This window comes from Erpetoichthys calabaricus, chromosome 12 (genome assembly GCF_900747795.2).
Source record: "Erpetoichthys calabaricus chromosome 12, fErpCal1.3, whole genome shotgun sequence".
In the NCBI taxonomy this organism is placed as follows: Eukaryota; Metazoa; Chordata; class Cladistia; order Polypteriformes; family Polypteridae; genus Erpetoichthys; species Erpetoichthys calabaricus.
This window is the reverse complement of record NC_041405.2, coordinates 22315480-22336038: the sequence shown is the minus strand read 5'-3', so window position 1 is coordinate 22336038 and position 20559 is coordinate 22315480. Positions and strand designations below refer to the sequence as shown.

Below are 20559 nucleotides of genomic sequence, written 5' to 3'. Positions count from 1 at the left end.
CAGAGACTATTGGAGAATGGAGATTAAAAGCCTACGTACCTCCCAGGAGTCCGATTTGGTTTTATACTGTAATTCATAGATAAGAGTCTTGAAATGGTGGGACACTAAACTTCTGTTCATTGCCCAAGATACATTTCCATTGTCATCCACAGAGACTTCAATTGGTGAATACATTTTAACTTGAAACAAAAAAAAAAAAAACAGAAAACCATTAAACTCATGGATAATCATTTTGTTATTATAAAGCCACTCATCTTTCAATATATTTCTCACTGAACCCCATTGATCCAGTTCAGGGTCATGGAGAAACATCAGAGCAAGGTAGGAACCAATGCTGGATGGGGCACATCTTGGCCTAGTGATCCACACACCAACACCAACGTGTATACAAAGTCATCAAATCACTTAACTTACTTAACTTTGAAGTGGGTAGTAAACCAGAATACCTTTAGAAAAAAACAAAAAAACACGTACAGACCTGAGAAGAACATGCAATGGCACATGGGAAGGGGCCAAGTACAACCCGAGGATGCTGAAGCTGGAAGGCAGCACTGTCACACACTGCACCACTCGGATTTCTCAATACGCAAGTACTGAAGCCGACAGAGGATGTGCAATATGAGTATTATTTTTTTTAATCATTTTCTCGAGATAACAGAATCATTTTCTCGAAGAAGTGCAATATCGTTAGTTGTTTATTTTTAATGTTTTCTCAAGGTAACAGAATCATTTTCTCGAAGAAGTGCAATATCGTTAGCTGTTTATTTTTAATGTTTTCTCGAGATAACAGAATCATTTTCTTGAAGAAGTGCAATATCGTTAGTTGTTTATTTTTAATGTTTTCTCGAGATAACAGAATCATTTTCTCGAAGAAGTGCAATATCGTTAGTTGTTTATTTTTAATGTTTTCTCGAGATAACAGAATCATTTTCTCAAAGAAGTGCAATATCGTTAGTTGTTTATTTTTAATGTTTTCTCGAGATAGCAGAATCATTTTCTCGAAGAAGTGCAATATCATTAGTTGTTTATTTTTAATGTTTTCTCGAGGTAACAGAATCATTTTCTCGAAGAAGTGCAATATCGTTAGCTGTTTATTTTTAATGTTTTCTCGAGATAACAGAATCATTTTCTTGAAGAAGTGCAATATCGTTAGTTGTTTATTTTTAATGTTTTCTCGAGATAACAGAATCATTTTCTCGAAGAAGTGCAATATCGTTAGTTGTTTATTTTTAATGTTTTCTCGAGATAACAGAATCATTTTCTCGAAGAAGTGCAATATCGTTAGTTGTTTATTTTTAATGTTTTCTCGAGATAGCAGAATCATTTTCTCGAAGAAGTGCAATATCATTAGTTGTTTATTTTTAATGTTTTCTCGAGGTAACAGAATCATTTTCTCGAAGAAGTGCAATATCGTTAGTTGTTTATTTTTAATGTTTTCTCGAGGTAACAGAATCATTTTCTCGAAGAAGTGCAATATCATTAGTTGTTTATTTTTAATGTTTTCTCGAGGTAACAGAATCATTTTCTCGAAGAAGTGCAATATCGTTAGTTGTTTATTTTTAATGTTTTCTCGAGGTAACAGAATCATTTTCTCGAAGAAGTGCAATATCATTAGTTGTTTATTTTTAATGTTTTCTCGAGGTAACAGAATCATTTTCTCGAAGAAGTGCAATATCGTTAGTTGTTTATTTTTAACGTTTTCTCGAGATAACAGAATCATTTTTTTTGGGGGGGATTTTATTGAGTTTATTTAAATCAAATAACATTCTACACAAATAAGTCAAGTTTTACAAAACTAGGTTCAAAACAAATCAACCCTCACAGAATCATTTTCTCAACATTAAAACTCAACCTTCGCTCCTGCCTGTTGGAATGAATAATCTAAAAAGAGATCTCCTTCATATCTTTTTGCTTTCTCCTAGATCAGAAAGAAATAAAATGGAGACATCTTCTTTGGTCTTCTGCTTCTGCAATTTTTCTCCTGTGGAAACACATACCGGCGTTTACATGAGGGGATCCTCTTGAGTTTCAGCGGGGATTTCAGCAAAGCCACATGATAGGCTTGGATTTTTCAAAGTAGTGTAGTCTTCACATTTTTTGCAGTTTGGAAGTATTTGCATTGTGTGCTCCGTAATGTGTGGTGAAATGTATGTACAGTTATTTGTGGTAATAAAACATTTTACTACGATCACAAAACCGTAGTCCTTGCGTCTGAATAATACTAGTAATTGCTCTAACTTGTATTGCTGTGCTCCAATTAGGTCACCCTCAGTCTAGAAGACAAGGCAGGCAGTGTGGGGTAGTGGTTAAGACTATGGACTTCAAACCACTGAGGTTATGAGTTCAAATCCCACTTCTGACACCATGTGGCCACGAGAAAGTCACTTCACCTGTCTGTACTCCAATTGGAAAAACAAAAGAAATATAACCAATCATAGGCCAAATGTGGGACGGCATCAGCCTAATAATAAGTAAAAAATATGAGATTTAAACAAGACTAGAAAGAATTATTACAAAACAGAACACACTTTTCAAACCAAACTCTCAATTTGGACTCCTTTTACTACAGTTGTATCTCAGGTCAACTTTTTGTCTAAAGTTAATTCTCCTAAAGAATTTTAGGAGAAACATTTATGACAAACTTGAATCTTAAATGAAACATCATTGAGAATCTCTTTTAAGTCTCATGAGCCATCAGAGGTCAACCTTTGAGCAGCAAAATCTCCCTATGTGTGGTGAATTTGGTAACTGATAACAAAAATGACAGCAAATGATGAAATTTGTGTGATTTCGGCACAAATGTATGCCTGTTTGCTTTGTGCGTTTCTGCTAGCAGTGTAATCATGTTGGATAATTTGTTCCATGTCTGCTTTGCGTTGCTTTGAGTCAAACTGTAACGGTTAATTTAGGCATGATTTTAGTACTAAGATCCAATCCAATAATTTTTAGGCAAAACCGTTGAGTTTATTATAGTTGTAATGTGGTCCACTTCTTCAGAATCTCCTATGTCCCTTTGGTCCAAACCTAATTGTACTTCACATACAAGATGTCTAGTGACCCACAATCCAGTCATCATATGGTATCCAATAATTTAAACATCAAGGCTCTGGGAAACACTTCTCAAGGTCTTGTGATGGGCGGCCACAGCCATTATCTGCCAACTGTATGGAAGAACTGGGGGAGAGAGTATCGGCAGGGCAATACCTTCCTTGGGACTCTAGAGGGCAGCTCTCCTAGGTGGCTGTGGCACCATGGACTCCTGCGGGGTATGCTGGGAGTTGGAGTTTGGCATAGCCCTGTTGGGTTCCAAGGTTGCCAGATTGGACTCTCGCCACACCTGGGATTGAGCCACCTGGGTAATGAACCACCTGGAACACTCCCAGAGCCATCATAAAAGGAGCCGCCTCACTCCATTCAAAGAGCCAGAGTCAGGAGGAAGAGGGACGAAGCTTGCAAAGGAGGAGTGGAGGAGGAAGGACTTGGAATTGGCAGCTGGAGGAAGGACTGTGTTGTGGTGCTTTTTGTACTGTGCTGTGGGGAGCAGAGAAAGCGCTCCCCAGCTGTAAATAAAAAGTGTGTGTTGGATTGGAATTTGTGTCTGCCTCTCTGTGTTGGGTAAGGGCGGCTGTACGCACCACGGTGGTCCACAAGAAACTTATCCCTTAATTTTGAGAAAACAATAATAAAAAAATAACTTCCTTGAAAAAATTATTCTGTTATCTTGAGAATACAATAAAAAAAAAATATTGCACATCCTCTCTCGGATTCCCTCCAAGAGTAATGAGGGAATGTAAAGATGGTCTGATTTGTATTTTAGGCCCTGTCAATGTCTGTGTGGATTTGGCAAGTTCTCCTCAAGTTTCTTCCAGGTCTGGTGGTTTCCTCCCATTTTGTAGACACGCACACAGGTTAGACTGATGTGAGACGCTGACTGACTGTGATCTATAAGGGTCTGATGTTTTCATTCAGAGATGGTTCCTGCCTTGTATCCATGCTCTCCATGAACTTGAAATTGGATTCAGTGGCTTCAGTAAAGAGACCAAATATGACAGAATGGGCAGTGGAGACATGATGTTAAACCGTCCTTGTATCTTATAGACATTATCAATAATAATACATCAAAACATTTTATCTTCATGTTGTAAAAAATGTGGAAACAACATAACATTCACAAACTTGATAAACCCAAGGGTCGTACAATGCCACCTGTACTGGTCACTGGTATCTCTATCTTTCCTTTCATAAATTTATAACATAACATTTTCAATCAGCAAAATTTCAATCTTCAAAACCCAAATCATCCAATGGGATGGCTGGATCCTCTTCTGACAGCATCAGACACAGGAGAGGAGCCAAATCTTAACAGGGACCTCATACAGTCCACTCACCCAGAGCCTAATAAGAAGCATCAGTTCAACTCACATATATATCTTTGAGATCTGGGAAGACCACCGGAGAACTTTGAGGAAAACCTCTTGTTCATGCAAAAAAGATTCAAACCAAATTTGCGGGATCAATGAAGCAGAAGTATAAACCACGCCAGCACCATATCTCTCCAGTATAGATAAAAACGTTTGATGAAATTTCAAATGTTATCCCTGTATCTTATAAAGCAGGGGTGCCACACTCAGATCTGGGAGGGCCACACTGGTTGCAGGTTTTCATTTCAGACACATCCTTAATTAGTAAGCAATTGCTGCTGATATAACATACATCATTTGCTTTAAATTTATTCAGAGTGTGCCTTAATTTCGTATTATTTGAGTAGCTGCTTACAAATATAACAACATTGCTGGAAAGAAAACTGTAGCCAGCCCTCTGGGATCCGAGTTTATGTGAGTAACTACTATTGATCACAGATTAGCTCTTGGGTACCTAAAGCCCAATTCACTCAGCATAAAACCAGAGAACATCTGAGCCAGAGAAAGACCCAGCATTCAATAGTAGACCCAGGTGAGCATGTCTGTCACACACATCCAGATCAGTGAACCACTGAGGCTCATGGGCATAGAAGCACATCACCAAACATCAGCATTAAGGAACTGCATCAAACACCAGAAAGTTAGCAGAGCAATCTCTGCTTCTGATTCACGATATGAGTCTTGGCAAGTCAGTTGACATGCCTAGGGTTCAACGGATAGGTCAGGTCAGGTCAGGTTGGGGAGCATGCACTGGTACAGTGTGTTGCTGCACCCACCACACAAACGAAACAGCTCAGGATCCCGGTTGGCAACCCCCCAGGCAGATACACAATCCAGTCCCACCCTCTGGAAATGACCCTCTATCTGCCGCAGCCAGATGTTAATTGGGTGATCCTTTGGCCTGGTCCAGTCACTCGTGTCCTCAACAATGAGGATCCTGTGAGCCAGATCACCCTCTGGGAATTGCACCACGTGGCCGTAGTGCTGTAACTTACGCTCCCTCACAATGCAGGTAATGTGCCTCATTTTGGACTCCGTGAGCAACACAAAGTCAAAACAGCGGTACCCAAGGATTCTCCAAAGGGACAAAGTACTAAAGAATTGATAGGAAAAAGAAAAATATATAATGGTCTTGAAAATGCCAGACTGAATTTAACCATGGGGTTAAATTCAAGTCAATAGCCATTGTTGGATGGGGCAGTGCATTCTTCACACTCATATACATGTCAGGTCAGCTTAAGACACGTCTTTTGGATCACTGGGTCGAAAAACATTCACACAGAGGCTGACTGGGTTGGTCCTTGTGGAGCTGTGAGCCAGAACTGTATTGACACGTCACAAGTGTGATGCAGAGAAACTGAAGCACATCAGGAAGCCACCAAAACCTAATTCTCATCGTGCACAAAAACTAAAACCCCAGGGAACCATTCATTTTGCTGTGAAACAAGGGCTAAAGTTCTGGAGAACAAACAAAGAAAAAACAAAAAAACTCGGAACGCAGATGTTCACGACATCTATTCAGTGGCCAAGCTACAGTAATTTTTAAAAAACCAAAGGCCTTCAAAGTGGATCACAACATTGAGCTCCTGCTTGACAAGTCAGGTAGCACAAATACTTTGAGCACAAGCAGAGTCGAAACGTTGCTCTTAAAATAAGGACGCACTTTCTCTCGAGATCGGCTTGTATTCAGGGATCTGGAGTGAAAAACTGAAAAAAAAATTGTTGGAGTAAAAATAGGAAAATTACTCACTTTTGCCTGAAGGTTTAAAATTTAGAATTTCTGCCATAGTGGAATTTTCACAACGCACTTGGATTTTAAAACTGCTTACTGAATTGAAGCTGCTTTCCTGGAATATATAAAAAGAGATAAATAGTTTATTTCCCTTCTAATCATCTCCGTGTAACATATGTCTACTTCCATTATGGTTTTAAGTATACTGATTCTTCCACACAGTACTAAAGACTTGACCACCATTTCGCTTAATCTAGAGCAGGGGTCTTCAATCACAGTCCTGGAGGGCCGTAGTGGCTACAGGTTTTTGTTCCAACCCAGTTACTTAATAAGAAGCACTTATTGCTCAAGTAACACTTGTGCTTCACTTTAGTTGTCTCGCTCGGTAAGATTTTGAACCTTATAGCTTATTTCAGTCTTAAACAGCTGTATTCTCGGATTTTAATTGCTCCTAATTGGCATTAACATGCAAATGACAAAAGAGACCAGCATTTCTCCATTTATCTTGTTACCATTTACACCGCTGTGTATTTATCATGCACTATTGGGTTTAATTACATACTTGGAAGGAAAGTGAAGAGAAAAAAAGTGAAGGACTGAGAATAACTCCTCCATTTTAGCCTTCAAATCATTTGGATGATGTCCTTAGAAAGGGGAAGAAAATCTAGGATATGAGAACGACCTGCCATGACACAGTTAAAGCATTAGCAAGCCATGAAATTAAATTATTGGCAAGAATTGCTTTCTAATTAAGTAGCCGGGTTAGAACAAAAACCTACAGCCACTACGGCCCTCCAGGACTGTGATTGAAGACCCCTGATCTAGAGCAGTAATCCAAACCCTGAGGTTGCAGAAAGGAATCTGAAAAATCAGCAAAGCTGCACTTTCAATTCTTGGAGCAATCAAGGGATAGGTGTGGTGTTATGGGTCCACAGCTCTCCAGCAAAGGCCAGTTCGTTTGTGAATACAGTAATCCCTCGCTATATCACGCTTCGCCTTTCGCGGCTTCACTCCATCGCGGATTTTATATGTAAGCATATTTAAATATATATCGCAGATTTTTCGCTGCTTCGCGGATTTCTGCGGACAATGGGTCTTTTAATTTCTGGTACATGCTTCCTCAGTTGGTTTGCCCAGTTGATTTCATACAAGGGACGCTATTGGCAGATGGCTGAGAAGCTACCCAGCTTACTTTTCTCTCTCTCTTGCACTGACTTTCTCTGATCCTGACGTAGGGGGTGTGAGCAGGGGGGCTGTTCACACACCTAGACGATACGGACGCTCGTCTAAAAATGCTGAAAGATTATCTTCACGTTGCTATCTTTTGTGCAGCTGCTTCCTGAAACGACATGCTGCCCGGTGCTTCGCATACTTAAAAGCTCGAAGGGCACGTATTGATTTTTGATTGAAAGACAAACTCTCTCTCACTCTCTCTTTGTCTGCTCCTGACGGAGGGGGTGTGAGCTGCCGCCTTCAACAGCTTTGTGCCGCGGTGCTTCGCATACTTAAAAGCAGCCCTATTGATTTGTTTGCTTTTCTCTATCTCTATGTGACATTCTGTGTTCCTGACACGCACTCCTTTGAAGAGGAAGATATGTTTGCATTCTTTTAATTGTGAGACGGAACTGTCATCTCTGTCTTGTCATGGAGCACAGTTTAAACTTTTGAAAAAGAGACAAATGTTTGTTTGCAGTGTTTGAATAACGTTCCTGTCTCTCTACAATCTCCTGTGTTTCTGCGCAAATCTGTGACCCAAGCATGACAATATAAAAATAACTATATAAACATATGGTTTCTACTTCACGGATTTTCTTATTTCGCGGGTGGCTCTGGAACGCAACCCCCACGTTGGAGGAGGGATTACTGTAAATAATCACCGCGCTCGCGGCTTAGCGAGGGGGCGTGGTGACTGTAGCGAGCCGCAGGGCGATCTGCGGTGTGGGCGTTTCTCACCTAAGTGCACAGGTGAGGGACTGCCCACATCCGTGATCATTCCTGTGGCTAATGGGCTGCAGCTGCCATGTCCTTTCCGCATATATATACAAAAGCGCGAGCAGGTTAAAGGAAGAGAAAGAAGTAAAAGGAAAGACGGAGGTGGCGGCGACAAGAGAGAGAGAGAGAGAGAGAGAGAGAAAGCAAGCAAGCAAGCCGGTGCGGGAAAGTGAGCGAGTGCAGGCTCGCGTGCAGCTGAACAGTGAGCCTGGGTGTTGGGCCGACACCCGGGGAGTAGCAGTAGTGGTCACTCCCGCAGAGTTGATTCCGAAGGGCGGGAGTGACCGGAAGGTGGATGACTCTCCGCATAAGGCCGCGGACGGCAGCGGGAGTTAGGACTTGGGGTGCGTATTCCCCAGTGTGGGCGTCCCGGTCGCTGTGGAACCCCAGTCGCTGTCTGGAAGAGCCTACCGGAGCCAGGGGTCGGTGAGGCGATCCAAACAGCTGAAGCAGGACAGTGCGGAGAAGGTCAGCTGCATGTAGAGTGACTCCCCTGTTGAGAAGCCCAGGTGGGAGGATCAAGGGAGGCCGCCAGTAGTAGAAGGATGCACTGGATTTTTAAAAGGACAGCTTGCTGCATGGTTTTAACCTCGTTGTTTTAAAGATGTTTTCTAATGGATTTTCACCTCCACTTCACAACTGTTTTATGGATTATTTATTTATTGAAGATTATTGAACTGCACAGCACTTTGTTTGAACATTTGATTGTCTTTTAATAAAAGCACTTTTGCACTTATACATCATCCCCTTGCTCAATTGTTATTGTCTCACTGTCTAGCTCATCGGTGACATTACCGACGGTGTTGGGTTCAAGGGCTCCCTAGCAGAAGAGGGGAGCATGGAGCTGAACTCGCATCGACACAATAGGGAACCTTTAGGGCTGTGGGAAAGTTGTTTTTTTACCTAATAAAAAGCTTTTTTGGAAATCGCTGTACGACATTCTGTAACAAATATGGATCTTACCTCCTCACACAACCTGCCTTACATGTCACTGAATGATAGGCTTTGTAGGACAATGTGGGCAATGCCCATTCTGCCAGGCTTTAGTGGCACACACCAGACCTGTAACGCAGCAGACGTAGCAGACATCTAGCTTGACCTTCCCACACTTGAACTACAAACTTAGCGACTGAACTCCGGCTTAGATTTCAGCTACCATATACTGTATGCTCATGTATAAGTCGGGTCTTGAAACCCGAAAAATTGATCATAAAATCAGACCCTGAATTAAACGCCCGTTCAAAAATGCAACAGTTATTTTTTTTTTACATCTTCTTGCCTCCTCCAGTCTCGCATCAGTTTCTTAGACGCATCGAATTTTGTTGCAGCAGCACAGTTACCAATTACTTTCACTACTTCAACGACGTTTAATTTAAAACCAGCTTCATATTCTGATCGAATGCTCCATTGTAGATAAGGGATGTTCTTACAATAAAGGTGTATGAGGGTGTGAGATACACAAATCAGTGCAAACGTCACTTCAGAATAGTTCGGGTGTTACCGTGTAGTCATGTAGGCACACTATATGGAAAAAAAGGCAGTGTGCCCTGTGGTTACTCTCTCAGGTGGGCATTAGCATATCATAATCTCTTTTACCAATAGTGGGAGTTTTTCGCATTCGACTTATACAACCAACATTATAAAATACCAGAAATTATACGGTAAAATGAAGTCCTGACTTATCCACGGGAGAACTTAAACGTGAGTATATACGATAATAACAAAGGGATAAATCAGATGTTGAGCTGACATCTTTCCAGAGGCCCCTCTGCAGACTTCTTGAGTCTGAAGGCAGAAAATGGACGCAAGCAAGAACAGAGAGCTTGAAATGACAGAGTGTGAGAGGCAGGATTAACGGAAATGCAATCGATAGAGGAAGCACTGGGCAGGAGAGGCTGACACACAAGGATACAGAGGAAAGGCATAGAAGGAACTCTGAGAGTTGCCTTCAAACAGAAAAGGTGTTTGCAGCAATACGAATGATGTTTCCACAGCGGGTATTGGGGACCCATCTACCATTGGAGGTTGTCAAAAAGAAGACAGGAGGTGAGTAACATGCCTTGAAATGGTAGAGTCTGAGAAGCAAGCTGATGGTTTCTTACATTTGCTCAACTAATTAAGACAATTACTTTTTGAGTTCTCATCTCAGGAGCCCACTGGGGACAACCAGTAAGGAGATCCTGGTTTCATATTTCATGATTGATTTTCAATGAGAGTTGACCCCATAACTCAACTTTAGCTGGCCCATAAGATTTGTTCTGAATGTGCACATGGCAAAAAGGAAGGCACGTTAGAAAAATATGAAGAATCTGTAATCTAAAGTATGCATTCCAATGTAAAAATAATTTAAGTTCTCTCTTTCTCCCAATAATTGTCCAGACACAGAATGTTGCCATGTTAACTGAAAGTCCAAGAACATCCATTTTGGTCTCCTCCGGTGTTTCCTCCTCTCCCAGCTCCTTTTACTTTTACCCCTCCACCGTGTCCCTCTAAAATGCAAAGATGTAATACCAGTGTACTTACAGTGGGCTCTGCGAAAATTAAGGAGCACTGACGAAGTGTGTCATCATCCTCTGGGGGAAGAAGAAGACAATTCCTTGTATCATCTCTGAATCTGAAATATAAATTACATTATTACAAAATGATTCAAGTACTAGAACTTAGACATTCTAATCCAGAGTTCCTCAACTTTGGTCCTCGAGGGCCATTTTCACTGCTGCTTTTTATTCCATCAGAGTTTTTTAATTAGAAGACAATCATGGCTGAAAACAGAACTTGCTATGTAATTCTGCCATGCCAGGTCATTCTTACATTGCACATTATTCCATTTCTGAGGAAACAAGGGGGGCTCTGCCCCCTGCTCGCTTCGCTCATCTACCCCCGGCGTTGGGTATCCTGAAATACATTAGTCGAGCTTGTTCATCTTGGAGCCATGCCCGCTTTGCTTGCAGCATTTCAGACGCGCATTGTAGGCGCCTGCGTTCATTGATTTTATCCAGGCGGGCTCGTGTTTGTATATCCGTCAGTCGAGCTCGTTCGTTTTGAACCTGTGCCTGCTTTGCTTCCGCAGTTTCAGACGCGCGTTGTAGGCGCCTGCGTTCATTGATCTTATCCAGGTGGGCTCGTGTTTGTATCGTTGAGCTGTATTGTGTTTGAAATCGGTGTAAAGCGTTCAGCGGTTTGTACAATCCCAAGCAGCACATTATTCCTAACTTCACTCCGCAGTAGTGCCACTCACAATATGGCGGTGACGCCTGTGCCTTCACTCCTTACCATCTTTGTGGACCTGTGGGTCCTCCATAGCCTCTTCCGTTTGAATCTGGGCTGCTGTGCAGAATCCTCTTTTTTGTGTGGCTGTGTCGGTAGTCGTTACCTATGGCCGCGTTGTTGCTTCATTTCTCATTCACGTCAGTTGAGCTCTTTCGTTTTTGGGCCATGATTCCTTCGTGCGCGGTGGAAACGCCTTCGCTTCGTTTATGAGATGTGCGCTTACGCTCCTGCACAGTACGTCTTATGGTCCCATCGCCGTGTACCTGCCATCCGGTTTACCATTCTCGGTTAGTAATATGGATCACCCAAGTGACTTGTGTTTCAGAGCAGGTTAGTAATTCTCCGACAGTGTGGTGCAGTGATTAAGGCTTTGGACTTCAAACACTGAAGTTGTGGTTCAAATCCCACTACTGACACCATGTGGCTATGAACAAGTTACTTGACCTGCCTGCACTCCAATTGGAAAACCAAAAGAAATGGAGCCAATTGTGTCATAAATATTGTAAGTCACCTTAGATAAAGGCATAAGGCAAGTAAGTAAATGGAAATCTCAGGTTATTCGCTTTATCCATTTCTTTCAAACTATTTTATTCCAACAAACACATCATGATGAACATGCACAGTTCAAAATGAGACCAAGTTAGATGCTGACTCCTTTGTCACTTTCATTTCATTGTTAATTGGTTAACTGCTTGAGAAACAAAGCTGCACTTAAAACAGAGAATGCCACTGCTTAAAACTAACAAACACAATTAAGGGCCTCTGTGAAGCTAGAATCTTATCAATCAGAGGACGAGCAGGATGAAACAAGTCTATCAAAAGAAACCAGCAGTGATGGATGGAAGAAGCCCAGTGAAGCTTCTGAAGCTTCTTCCAGACTGTGTCAGAAAATAATCAGAAGCTTCAAAAATACTGACGTCTGGTGGGTTACAGAAATTGTAGCAGCCATGAGCTCGACGTTGCCCAAACACCCCTCACCCTTATTGATCGCATTGTAACAATCGGACAGGTGCACTAAATATTAAAAGTCCATTAACACTCTTTGTGTTCATGTTGATCTTATGATAATCATGTTGCCATTAGTCCTAAAAAGGTAACTTGTTGTTATTTCTACCACAACAGAAAGAAGAAGAAGAAGAAGAGCAGTGACATCAGGTGAGCATCAAGCAAATCACAGAAACAGATTCCATGATAAAGAACACCATAACAGTAAGAAGAAGAAGAGCAGCCACATCTGCTAAGCGTCAAGTGTAGGATACCGAATGCAAAAGCGACAAAGATAGAGAAGTGTATGTAGATGACCAAGAAGATCAGAATTCAAAACGTCTAACCTCTTACGTGTGTGAAACAACTGATGTTTGTTGTTTATACAGTTTGTAGCCTTTTGTTGTATCACTCAGCCCCCTTCTCTAACTTGGTTACTATGTCTCTGTTACTCCAACAGATGGTACATCATAAACATTTTTAGTAATAAAATGCATTCCATTTGTCATACCAACAGAGGGCACATCATGAACATTTAACCCTGCTTTTATGGTTCCCATACCAAATGGCATATAACCCAGACATATGCATTGCATTTTTCATTCCAACAGATGGCGCATCACAAACATTTGTAATAATGCAATTTTATTCATTTTATTTAGTAGTTTTATTACTACAAATGTTTGCAACAGAGACATAGGCATTGATTTTGTCATTCCAAAAGATGGCACATCACAAACATTTGTTGTAATGCATTTTATTACCACAAATGTTTGTGATGTTCCATCTGTTGGAATGACAAATGCAGTGCATTTTATTACTCCATTCATTACAAAATACATTCCAATAGGTAGTATACTGCAAACATTAACGCAGTGATCTACGTTGATTACTTAGATTTCAATCTGCAAGTGGGTAAAGACATCTGCCAACAAAAATCCATCTTAATAAAATGATAAGTGTCTTGAGTGTTTGTGCATTTCATCTGGCTATTATGTCTATGATATTCCAACAAATAGCACATAACAAACAATTTTTGGCAATAGATTTGCATTGCATTTGTCATTCCAACAGAGAGCATATCACAAATTTTAATACTTCTTTAATGATTCCCATACCAAATGGCATATAATCCAGACCAGAGGTTCTCAGTTGTTGGTCCTGGGGGCCCACTGTGGCTGCAGGTTTTTGTTCCAACCAGATTCTTTTAATTGGACTGCTGGGCTAATTAAATGAACTGTTATTTGTCAAATTCTGTGTTTTGGGAAAAATGTAGAAATAAGAAAACTAAGTTTGGTATATTAAAATGTACCAAGCAGCTATATTGGAATAATGTATTTTGTTTTCTTTTTAACACTATTTTCATCTTGATTTTCATTCTGTTTTTTGTAGAGTGTTCTAATTGTTTAATTAAATTATTATTTTCTAATTAGTGGGTCTAACGCTGAAGTAGTTGCAGCCTTGTTGTTTGCCTGGCTGTCTGCTCCGCTGGTTGTCATTATTAGGATACAATGAAGGGAGCAAACTGCACAGAGAAAGGGCAAAATAGAATGAAATCAATAAAAGGTTGTTAAGCATTTAAATCTCTAGCAAAAGCAGAAATATTCCTAAATATCTTATAAATGTAACACATGCTGCGGTGCTTTCTTAATGAAGAATAAGTGAAGAGAAAAAAAAAATGTCTGCTAATTAATTGAGCTCAGTGTTATCAGATGTTGTCACTGATTAGGAATCTGGTTGGAACAAAAACCTGAAGCCACAGTGGGCCCCCAGGACCGACATTGAGAACCCCTGATCCAGACATATGCATTGCAATTGTCATTCCAACAGATGGCACATCACAAACATTTGTAATAATGCAATTTTATTCATTTTATTTACTAGTTTTATTACTACAAATGTTTGTGATGCGCCATCTGTTGGAATGACAAATCCAATGCATTTTATTACTCCATGCATTACAAAATACATTCCAAGAAATGGTGCACTGCAAACGTTAACACTGAGGTCTATGTTTATTACTTAGATTTCAAACCACCTTAGACATGTAGCATAGCTAGTCTATATATATATATATATATATATATATATATATATATATATATATATATATATATATATATATATATATATATAGTGGGTATAGAAAAGAATCACCCCCTTTGAAATATTCCAATTTTTTTGCTTTCTTCCCAGCTTTACTTACTCAATGCAAGCTCTAACATCCAAGTGAAAAATATCACAGCTACAGTTCAGAAAAATTGTGAAAAATCAAAAACAAGACATACTAAAATTAATAAAAGATCACCCCTCCAATGTAATTTTGTTGAACCCCCTTTTGCTTTAATGACAGCCTTGAGTTTGTTGGGATACTTCTCACATCCAGATTGAGTCATATTTGCCCCCCAGTGTTCTTTACAGTTTAACTGTTCAAGTTCGGTCACATTGGATGGTGAGCGTTGGTGGTCTGCTATCTTCAAATCTTTCCACAGATTTTCACTGTGATTTAGGTCTGGGCTCTGACTGGGCCACACGAGGACATTCACTTTTTTCTCCTTCAGCCACTGTGTGGTCAATTTTGTTGTGTGCTTCGGGTCGTTGTCATGTTGAAAGGTGAACATTCTGCCCATCTTCAACTTCCTGGCAGAGGGTAGCAGGTTTCCCTCAAGTATTTTGCCCCATCCATTTTTCCTTCTACCCGAACGAGAGCCTCAGGCCCTGCGGCAGAGAAACACCCCCACAACAGGGTGCTGCCACCTCCATGCTTTACTGTTAGGTATGGTGTGTTGTTGATGGTGAGCTGCATTGGTGTACCGTTTGGTATTGAGGCCAAAGAGTTTGATTTTGGTCTCATCAGACCATAAGACCTTTTTCCACTTGGCATCAGAATCTTCAAGGTGCATTCTGGCAAAGCTCAAACGAGCCTTAATGTGGCCTTTCTTGAGAAGTGGCTTTTTCCTTGCGACCCTCCCGAACAAGCCACAATTGTGGAGCGCTTGTGAAATTGTTGTCACATGCACACAATGACCACTCTTTGCCTTAAAATTCTGTAACTCCTTCAAAGTGGCCATTGGCCTCTTGGTGGCCTCTCTTACCAGTTTCCTCCTTACTTTTCCATCCAGTTTGGAGGATCCAGGGAGGGTCCTAGTAGTACCAAACACTTGCCACTTCTTTATTATGGACTTTATTGTGCTCCTTGGGGTTGATAAAGCCTTTGAGATTGTTTTGTGTATCCATCTCCTGCCTTATGTCTGTCCACAACTCTATCCCTGAGATCTTTTGAAAGTGGCTGGCCACCCATAGTCAGTTGTTTGCTGTCAGTTGCACTACCAAGCAAGGGAATGAATGCTGCAGGAACAGCTTCACTAATCACACTGATTACAATTGATCAGCGGTGGAAGGAAGCCAGTAACCACAATGGAAATGGTGGGCACTTACACCTGATTGAGTTTAGGAGGGTGGGGATCCTTTATTCATCTCAGTATGTCTTCTACAATTCTTTGAACTGTAGCTGTGGTATCTTTCACTTGAATGTTATTGATTGCACTGTTATTGATTGAGTAAGTAAAGCTGGAAAAAATGTTGGTTTGTATTTTTTCATTTAAGGCTGTAAAGCAAAAAGAAATGGGAATATTTCAAAGGAGGTGATTCTTTTCTATACCCACTGTATGTATTATATCTATCTATTATATAAAAAAAATCTTGGGTCGAGATGTGATCATCTCGGGGAGACACTTTGAAGTTTTGTGAGACTACTTGCACGTCATGCCCTACTTACAAACAATTTCTCAGAGACACTTTAACATCCCAGGAGACAAGGAAGTGAAACAAAATGACAGCTGCTGTCCAGGCTTTTAAATGATCGACGTGCAGCGCGACAAGCAGAACACGCAGCTCGGCGGCAGCAGCTGATTCGTTCGCATCTCCTTAGCGTGCGTTCAGCCCCCCCCCCCCCCCCCCCCTTCACAATACGAGCGGCAGAGACACAAAGTGGCGAGTGTGAAGTGCGCCCCTGGAGAGAGGGGTTGGGGGGAGGGCAAGTGAAGTGAGTAGGGGGCAAAGCCCCCTAGTATATATATATAAGATGCTAAGATCGGCCTGTCTGTCACACAAATACTCATGAATAATGGGTCTAGAACCTTAAGCTTGGTCTTAAATGAAAGCTTATGATCTGATTATGTTCAGGAATTTAAGAAAAATTGTAATTAAAGCGCAGCCCCTGCAAGCCCATCAGGACACAGCTTATAAACAATCAGCAGAGAGTTTACTGTTGTTTATACATACCTAGCCGTTTCATAATATTTTATTTTAAGACTGTAGGTCAGCCTGTTTCACTACTGTAACAATAAAAATGACATCCATTAAAGACGCTAGAACAGTCTTGACAAGAACAGGCCATTCATCAGAGCAAAGCTCACCAATTTTATCCATCTAATTTCTCCGCAATAACATCAAGTCAAGCTTTGATGGTCCCTGAAGTCCTACCGTCCATCACCTTATGTGAATTTCCCCTTGGGATTAATAAAGTATCTATCTATCTATCTATCTATCTATCTATCTATCTATCTATCTATCTATCTATCTATCTATCTATCTATCTATCTATCTATCTATCTATCTATCTATCTATCTATCTATCTATCTATCTATCTATCTATCTATCTATCTATCTATCTATCTTATTTGGTCATTTCTTCCATCTGTCAACCTTTCAAATGTTAGCTTTTAGTCTTTTTTTTCCACAGGCAAGTCAAGATAAAATTGCTGTGAAGATAATCAAATAAATGTACATTCTGTTCTTCCGCTTATGTCATGGAGATAACTATATTATTAATCAAGAAAAGTGATTCTCTACAGCTTTTTATCAGAGCAGAAAAGAAAAAAACCAAAAGGACTTACATCCACAAACCGCTGAGGTGACACTGGATGTCTTGTGATTTCTGTGTGTTGTTCCAGGTACAAGTGATTGTGGACTTGAAATCAGAAAAACAGTCCAGCTGAGTGTCCCCAGCATCTAATCAAAGTGGAATATAAAGAGAAAAAAAAAATAAGTAAATCAAAAAAATGGAAAACCAAAACAGGAATAATCAGCAGAGTAATGCAGAGGCTAGCACTTGAGCTTCATAGACCCCATGCCCAGTCACTGTGTACTGTATGAGTAGTTTGTACAATCAGGACGTGTCCATGAGGAAATTTCCCCAGGTATTCCAGGTTTTCTCTGCATAATCAAAGACATATAAATTAGATTAATTGTCAATTTCAAATTGGCCCAGTGGGCGGCACGGTGGCGCAGTGGTAGTGCTTAAGAGACCCGGGTTTGCTTCCCATGTGTCTGCATGGGTTTCCTCCCACGCAGGTTAGGTGCATTGGCAATCCTAAATTGTCCCTAGTGTGTGCCCTGCGGTAGGCTGGCGCCCTGCCTGGGATTTGTTTCCTGCCTTGCGCCACTGTGTTGGCTGGGATTGGCTCCAGCAGACTCCCGTGACCCTGTAGTTAGGATATAGCGGGTTGGATAATGGATGGATGGATGGAAATTGGCCCAGCTGTGGTCCATCAATGTCAATTTATTTCTTTAGCACATTTAAAACAACATAGGAATGCTGCAGCCAAAGTGTTTTACAATATTAGAATAAAAGAAAAACATACAATTAGCATAAATAACATAAGTAGAAATAAAACAAATGAACATAAATAAAATAACTAATAAATAGAAGTAATGTTACATAATCACAATGAGGAAACCATCAGTATTACTGAAGGTCACGGAATGCAAGTGCATAGAAATGAGTCTTTAATCTTGTTTTGAACAGTTCAGTTGTAGACGACTCCTTTATGTGATGAGGTAAAGAGTTCCACAGGCGAGGAGCAGCCGCTGTCCCCCTTAGTTTTACACTTGGTACGAGGGACAACAAGAGACAACTGACCAGAAGATCTAAGCACTCTAGATGGCTGATGTAAAACACACAGTTCAGATAAATAGGCAGGAGCAGGACCATGTAAAGATTTAAAAACTAGCAACAAGATTTTAAAACCAATTCGAAAACTGACAGGCAGCCAGTGTAAAGAAGCTAATATTGGAGAAACAGAATCATACTTTCTTGCCCCAACCAGAAAACAAGTGGCAGCATTCTGTACCAACTGTTACCTGCGTATCAGGGATTTGCTAATCCCAGAATACAGCGAGTTGCAGTAATCAAGGCTAGAAAAGATAAAAGCAGGAGTAGCTTTCTCAAGATCCCTAGAAGATAAAAAAGGCTTGATCTTACCTAAAAGACGAAGCTGGAAAAAGCAACTCTTGACTACAGAATTAATCTGTTTCTCAAAAGAGAGGTTACCGTCAAAGATAACACCAAGATTGCTGACTTGAGGTTTGCAAAAGACAGAGAAAGAACCGAGAATTCCAAGACCAATTTGGGCTTTAGCTGATGGACCAACTATAAGCACCTCCATTTTATTTTGATTTAGGTCAAGAAAATTATTAGCCATCCAGGATCTTAGTTCAGAAAGACAGCTGTGCAGTTGATTCATTGCAGAGTTGCAGACGGGAATATAAACCTGTGTATCATCGGCATAGTAGTGAAAAGAAATGTTTAGTTTCCTAAAAATTACTCCAATAGGGTGAAGGTATATAGAGAATACGATAGGACCCTAAATGGATCCCTGAGAAACACCACAATTAAGAGGAGCAGTAGACGAAAAAGAGGAATTTAAAGTCACTGAAAAGTGTCTACCAGTTAGATATGACCTAAACCAGTTAAGAGCAGCCCCTTCAAGCCCAACAAGATGTTCAAGCCGCAACAGCAATGTCTCATAGTCAATGGTGTCAAAGGCAGCGGACAGGTCAAGGAGGACAAGGACTGCAGTGCCACCCGAGTCAGGAATGATAGAGATGTCATTGAATACTTTCAGGAGGGCCGTCTCAACATCATGATAAGGCCTAAAGCCAGATTGGCCAAAGCCAAAAATGGACTGACGTTAAGTCCACGAAGTTTCTCCTGCTGTGCCCCCAGAACTTAAGAGTCCGACTCTGATCCCATATGATAAAGATTAAGCAGGATTGAGAATGTTAAAAAAAGGGGAATGGTAAAGTCCTGTACAAATAAATTGTATTTGATGTAACTGAAGATTTAAATGAACAATCCTTCATTGTCTTGTGTAAAATTCAGGTTCTCTATTTTACTTTCTGCTTCTCTTTTTTAAAACAGATCACGCTGAGTGATCTACAACAAGCTGCCGGAGACTAAACAATGTCCAACATGCCATGGCTAATCATCAGCCAGCAGCAGGCATTCAGTGCCAGTTGTCACTTTTACAATGCAATGCACCCTACAGTGTGGCGCCCTTAGGACCAAATATTCTGGATGATGGTGTATCGGACTGATCTCCTATTTAAAATCTTTGTAAGATGAAGCCAATACTCACCTTGACTTTCATGACTCAGTCCAAAAAACATCAGGAGTAGAAGTGCAAAAATTTGAGTGAACATCTTCTTTATTTTAAGACTGAAAATTCAATCTGAAAGAAAGAAACATTTGATTAATATTTGATTTTATATAAATAACAGACAGAAACAATAATATTAAGAAAGAAAGACGGAGATGGTAGCACTCTAACTTAAATATGTCAGGCTGTACACGCCCCTTTCTCTGGTTGGTGCTATTGTTCCCACCCCTCTGACTCTATTGGTCCTTTTGACACCTTCCCCTTTCTCTTGTTGGTGCTATTGTTCCCGCCCCTCTGCCTTTATTGAGGCTTTTGACTCCTCCCCCTTTCTCTTATTGGTGCTATTGTCCTCCCTTCTCTCGAATTCTCAGTGCTCACCATCACATCTCCTTTCTCTGGAAGCAGTTACTGTTGTTTGGTAATGGAATTCGTCATCAGGCTCGCTGTTCAAGTTTGACTCTTGCTTTTAATATCTCTCTAATTTCGATTATCTCTCTCTCTCCAACCTAGTACATTGAATCTTTTTGTTTCCCTTTCCACATTCTCTCATTTTCCTATAAATAATTATAATAATAATTCACATTTATATAGCGCTTTTCTCACTACTCAAAGTGAGTGGAGAGCCACTTCAACCACCACTAATGTGTAGCAGCCACCTGGATGACACAATGGCAGCCATTTTTGTGCAAGTACGCTCACCACACATTAGCTGTTAGG

General features: G+C 40.6%; 1 protein-coding gene across 1 annotated transcript in view; it reads right to left on the bottom strand.

The window, feature by feature from the left end:
- Positions 1-20559, bottom strand: part of il2rb (interleukin 2 receptor, beta) — a 46831-nt gene that overhangs the window by 12158 nt on the left and 14114 nt on the right. The window contains exons 2-6 of the mRNA XM_028815224.2: positions 19822-19914; positions 17299-17413; positions 10669-10759; positions 6172-6268; positions 40-179 (exon numbers count right to left, since the gene is read on the bottom strand). Of these exons, the coding sequence (XP_028671057.1) occupies positions 40-179; positions 6172-6268; positions 10669-10759; positions 17299-17413; positions 19822-19885 (507 nt within the window). The 5' untranslated portion in view covers positions 19886-19914. The remainder of the gene's footprint in view (positions 1-39; positions 180-6171; positions 6269-10668; positions 10760-17298; positions 17414-19821; positions 19915-20559) is intronic.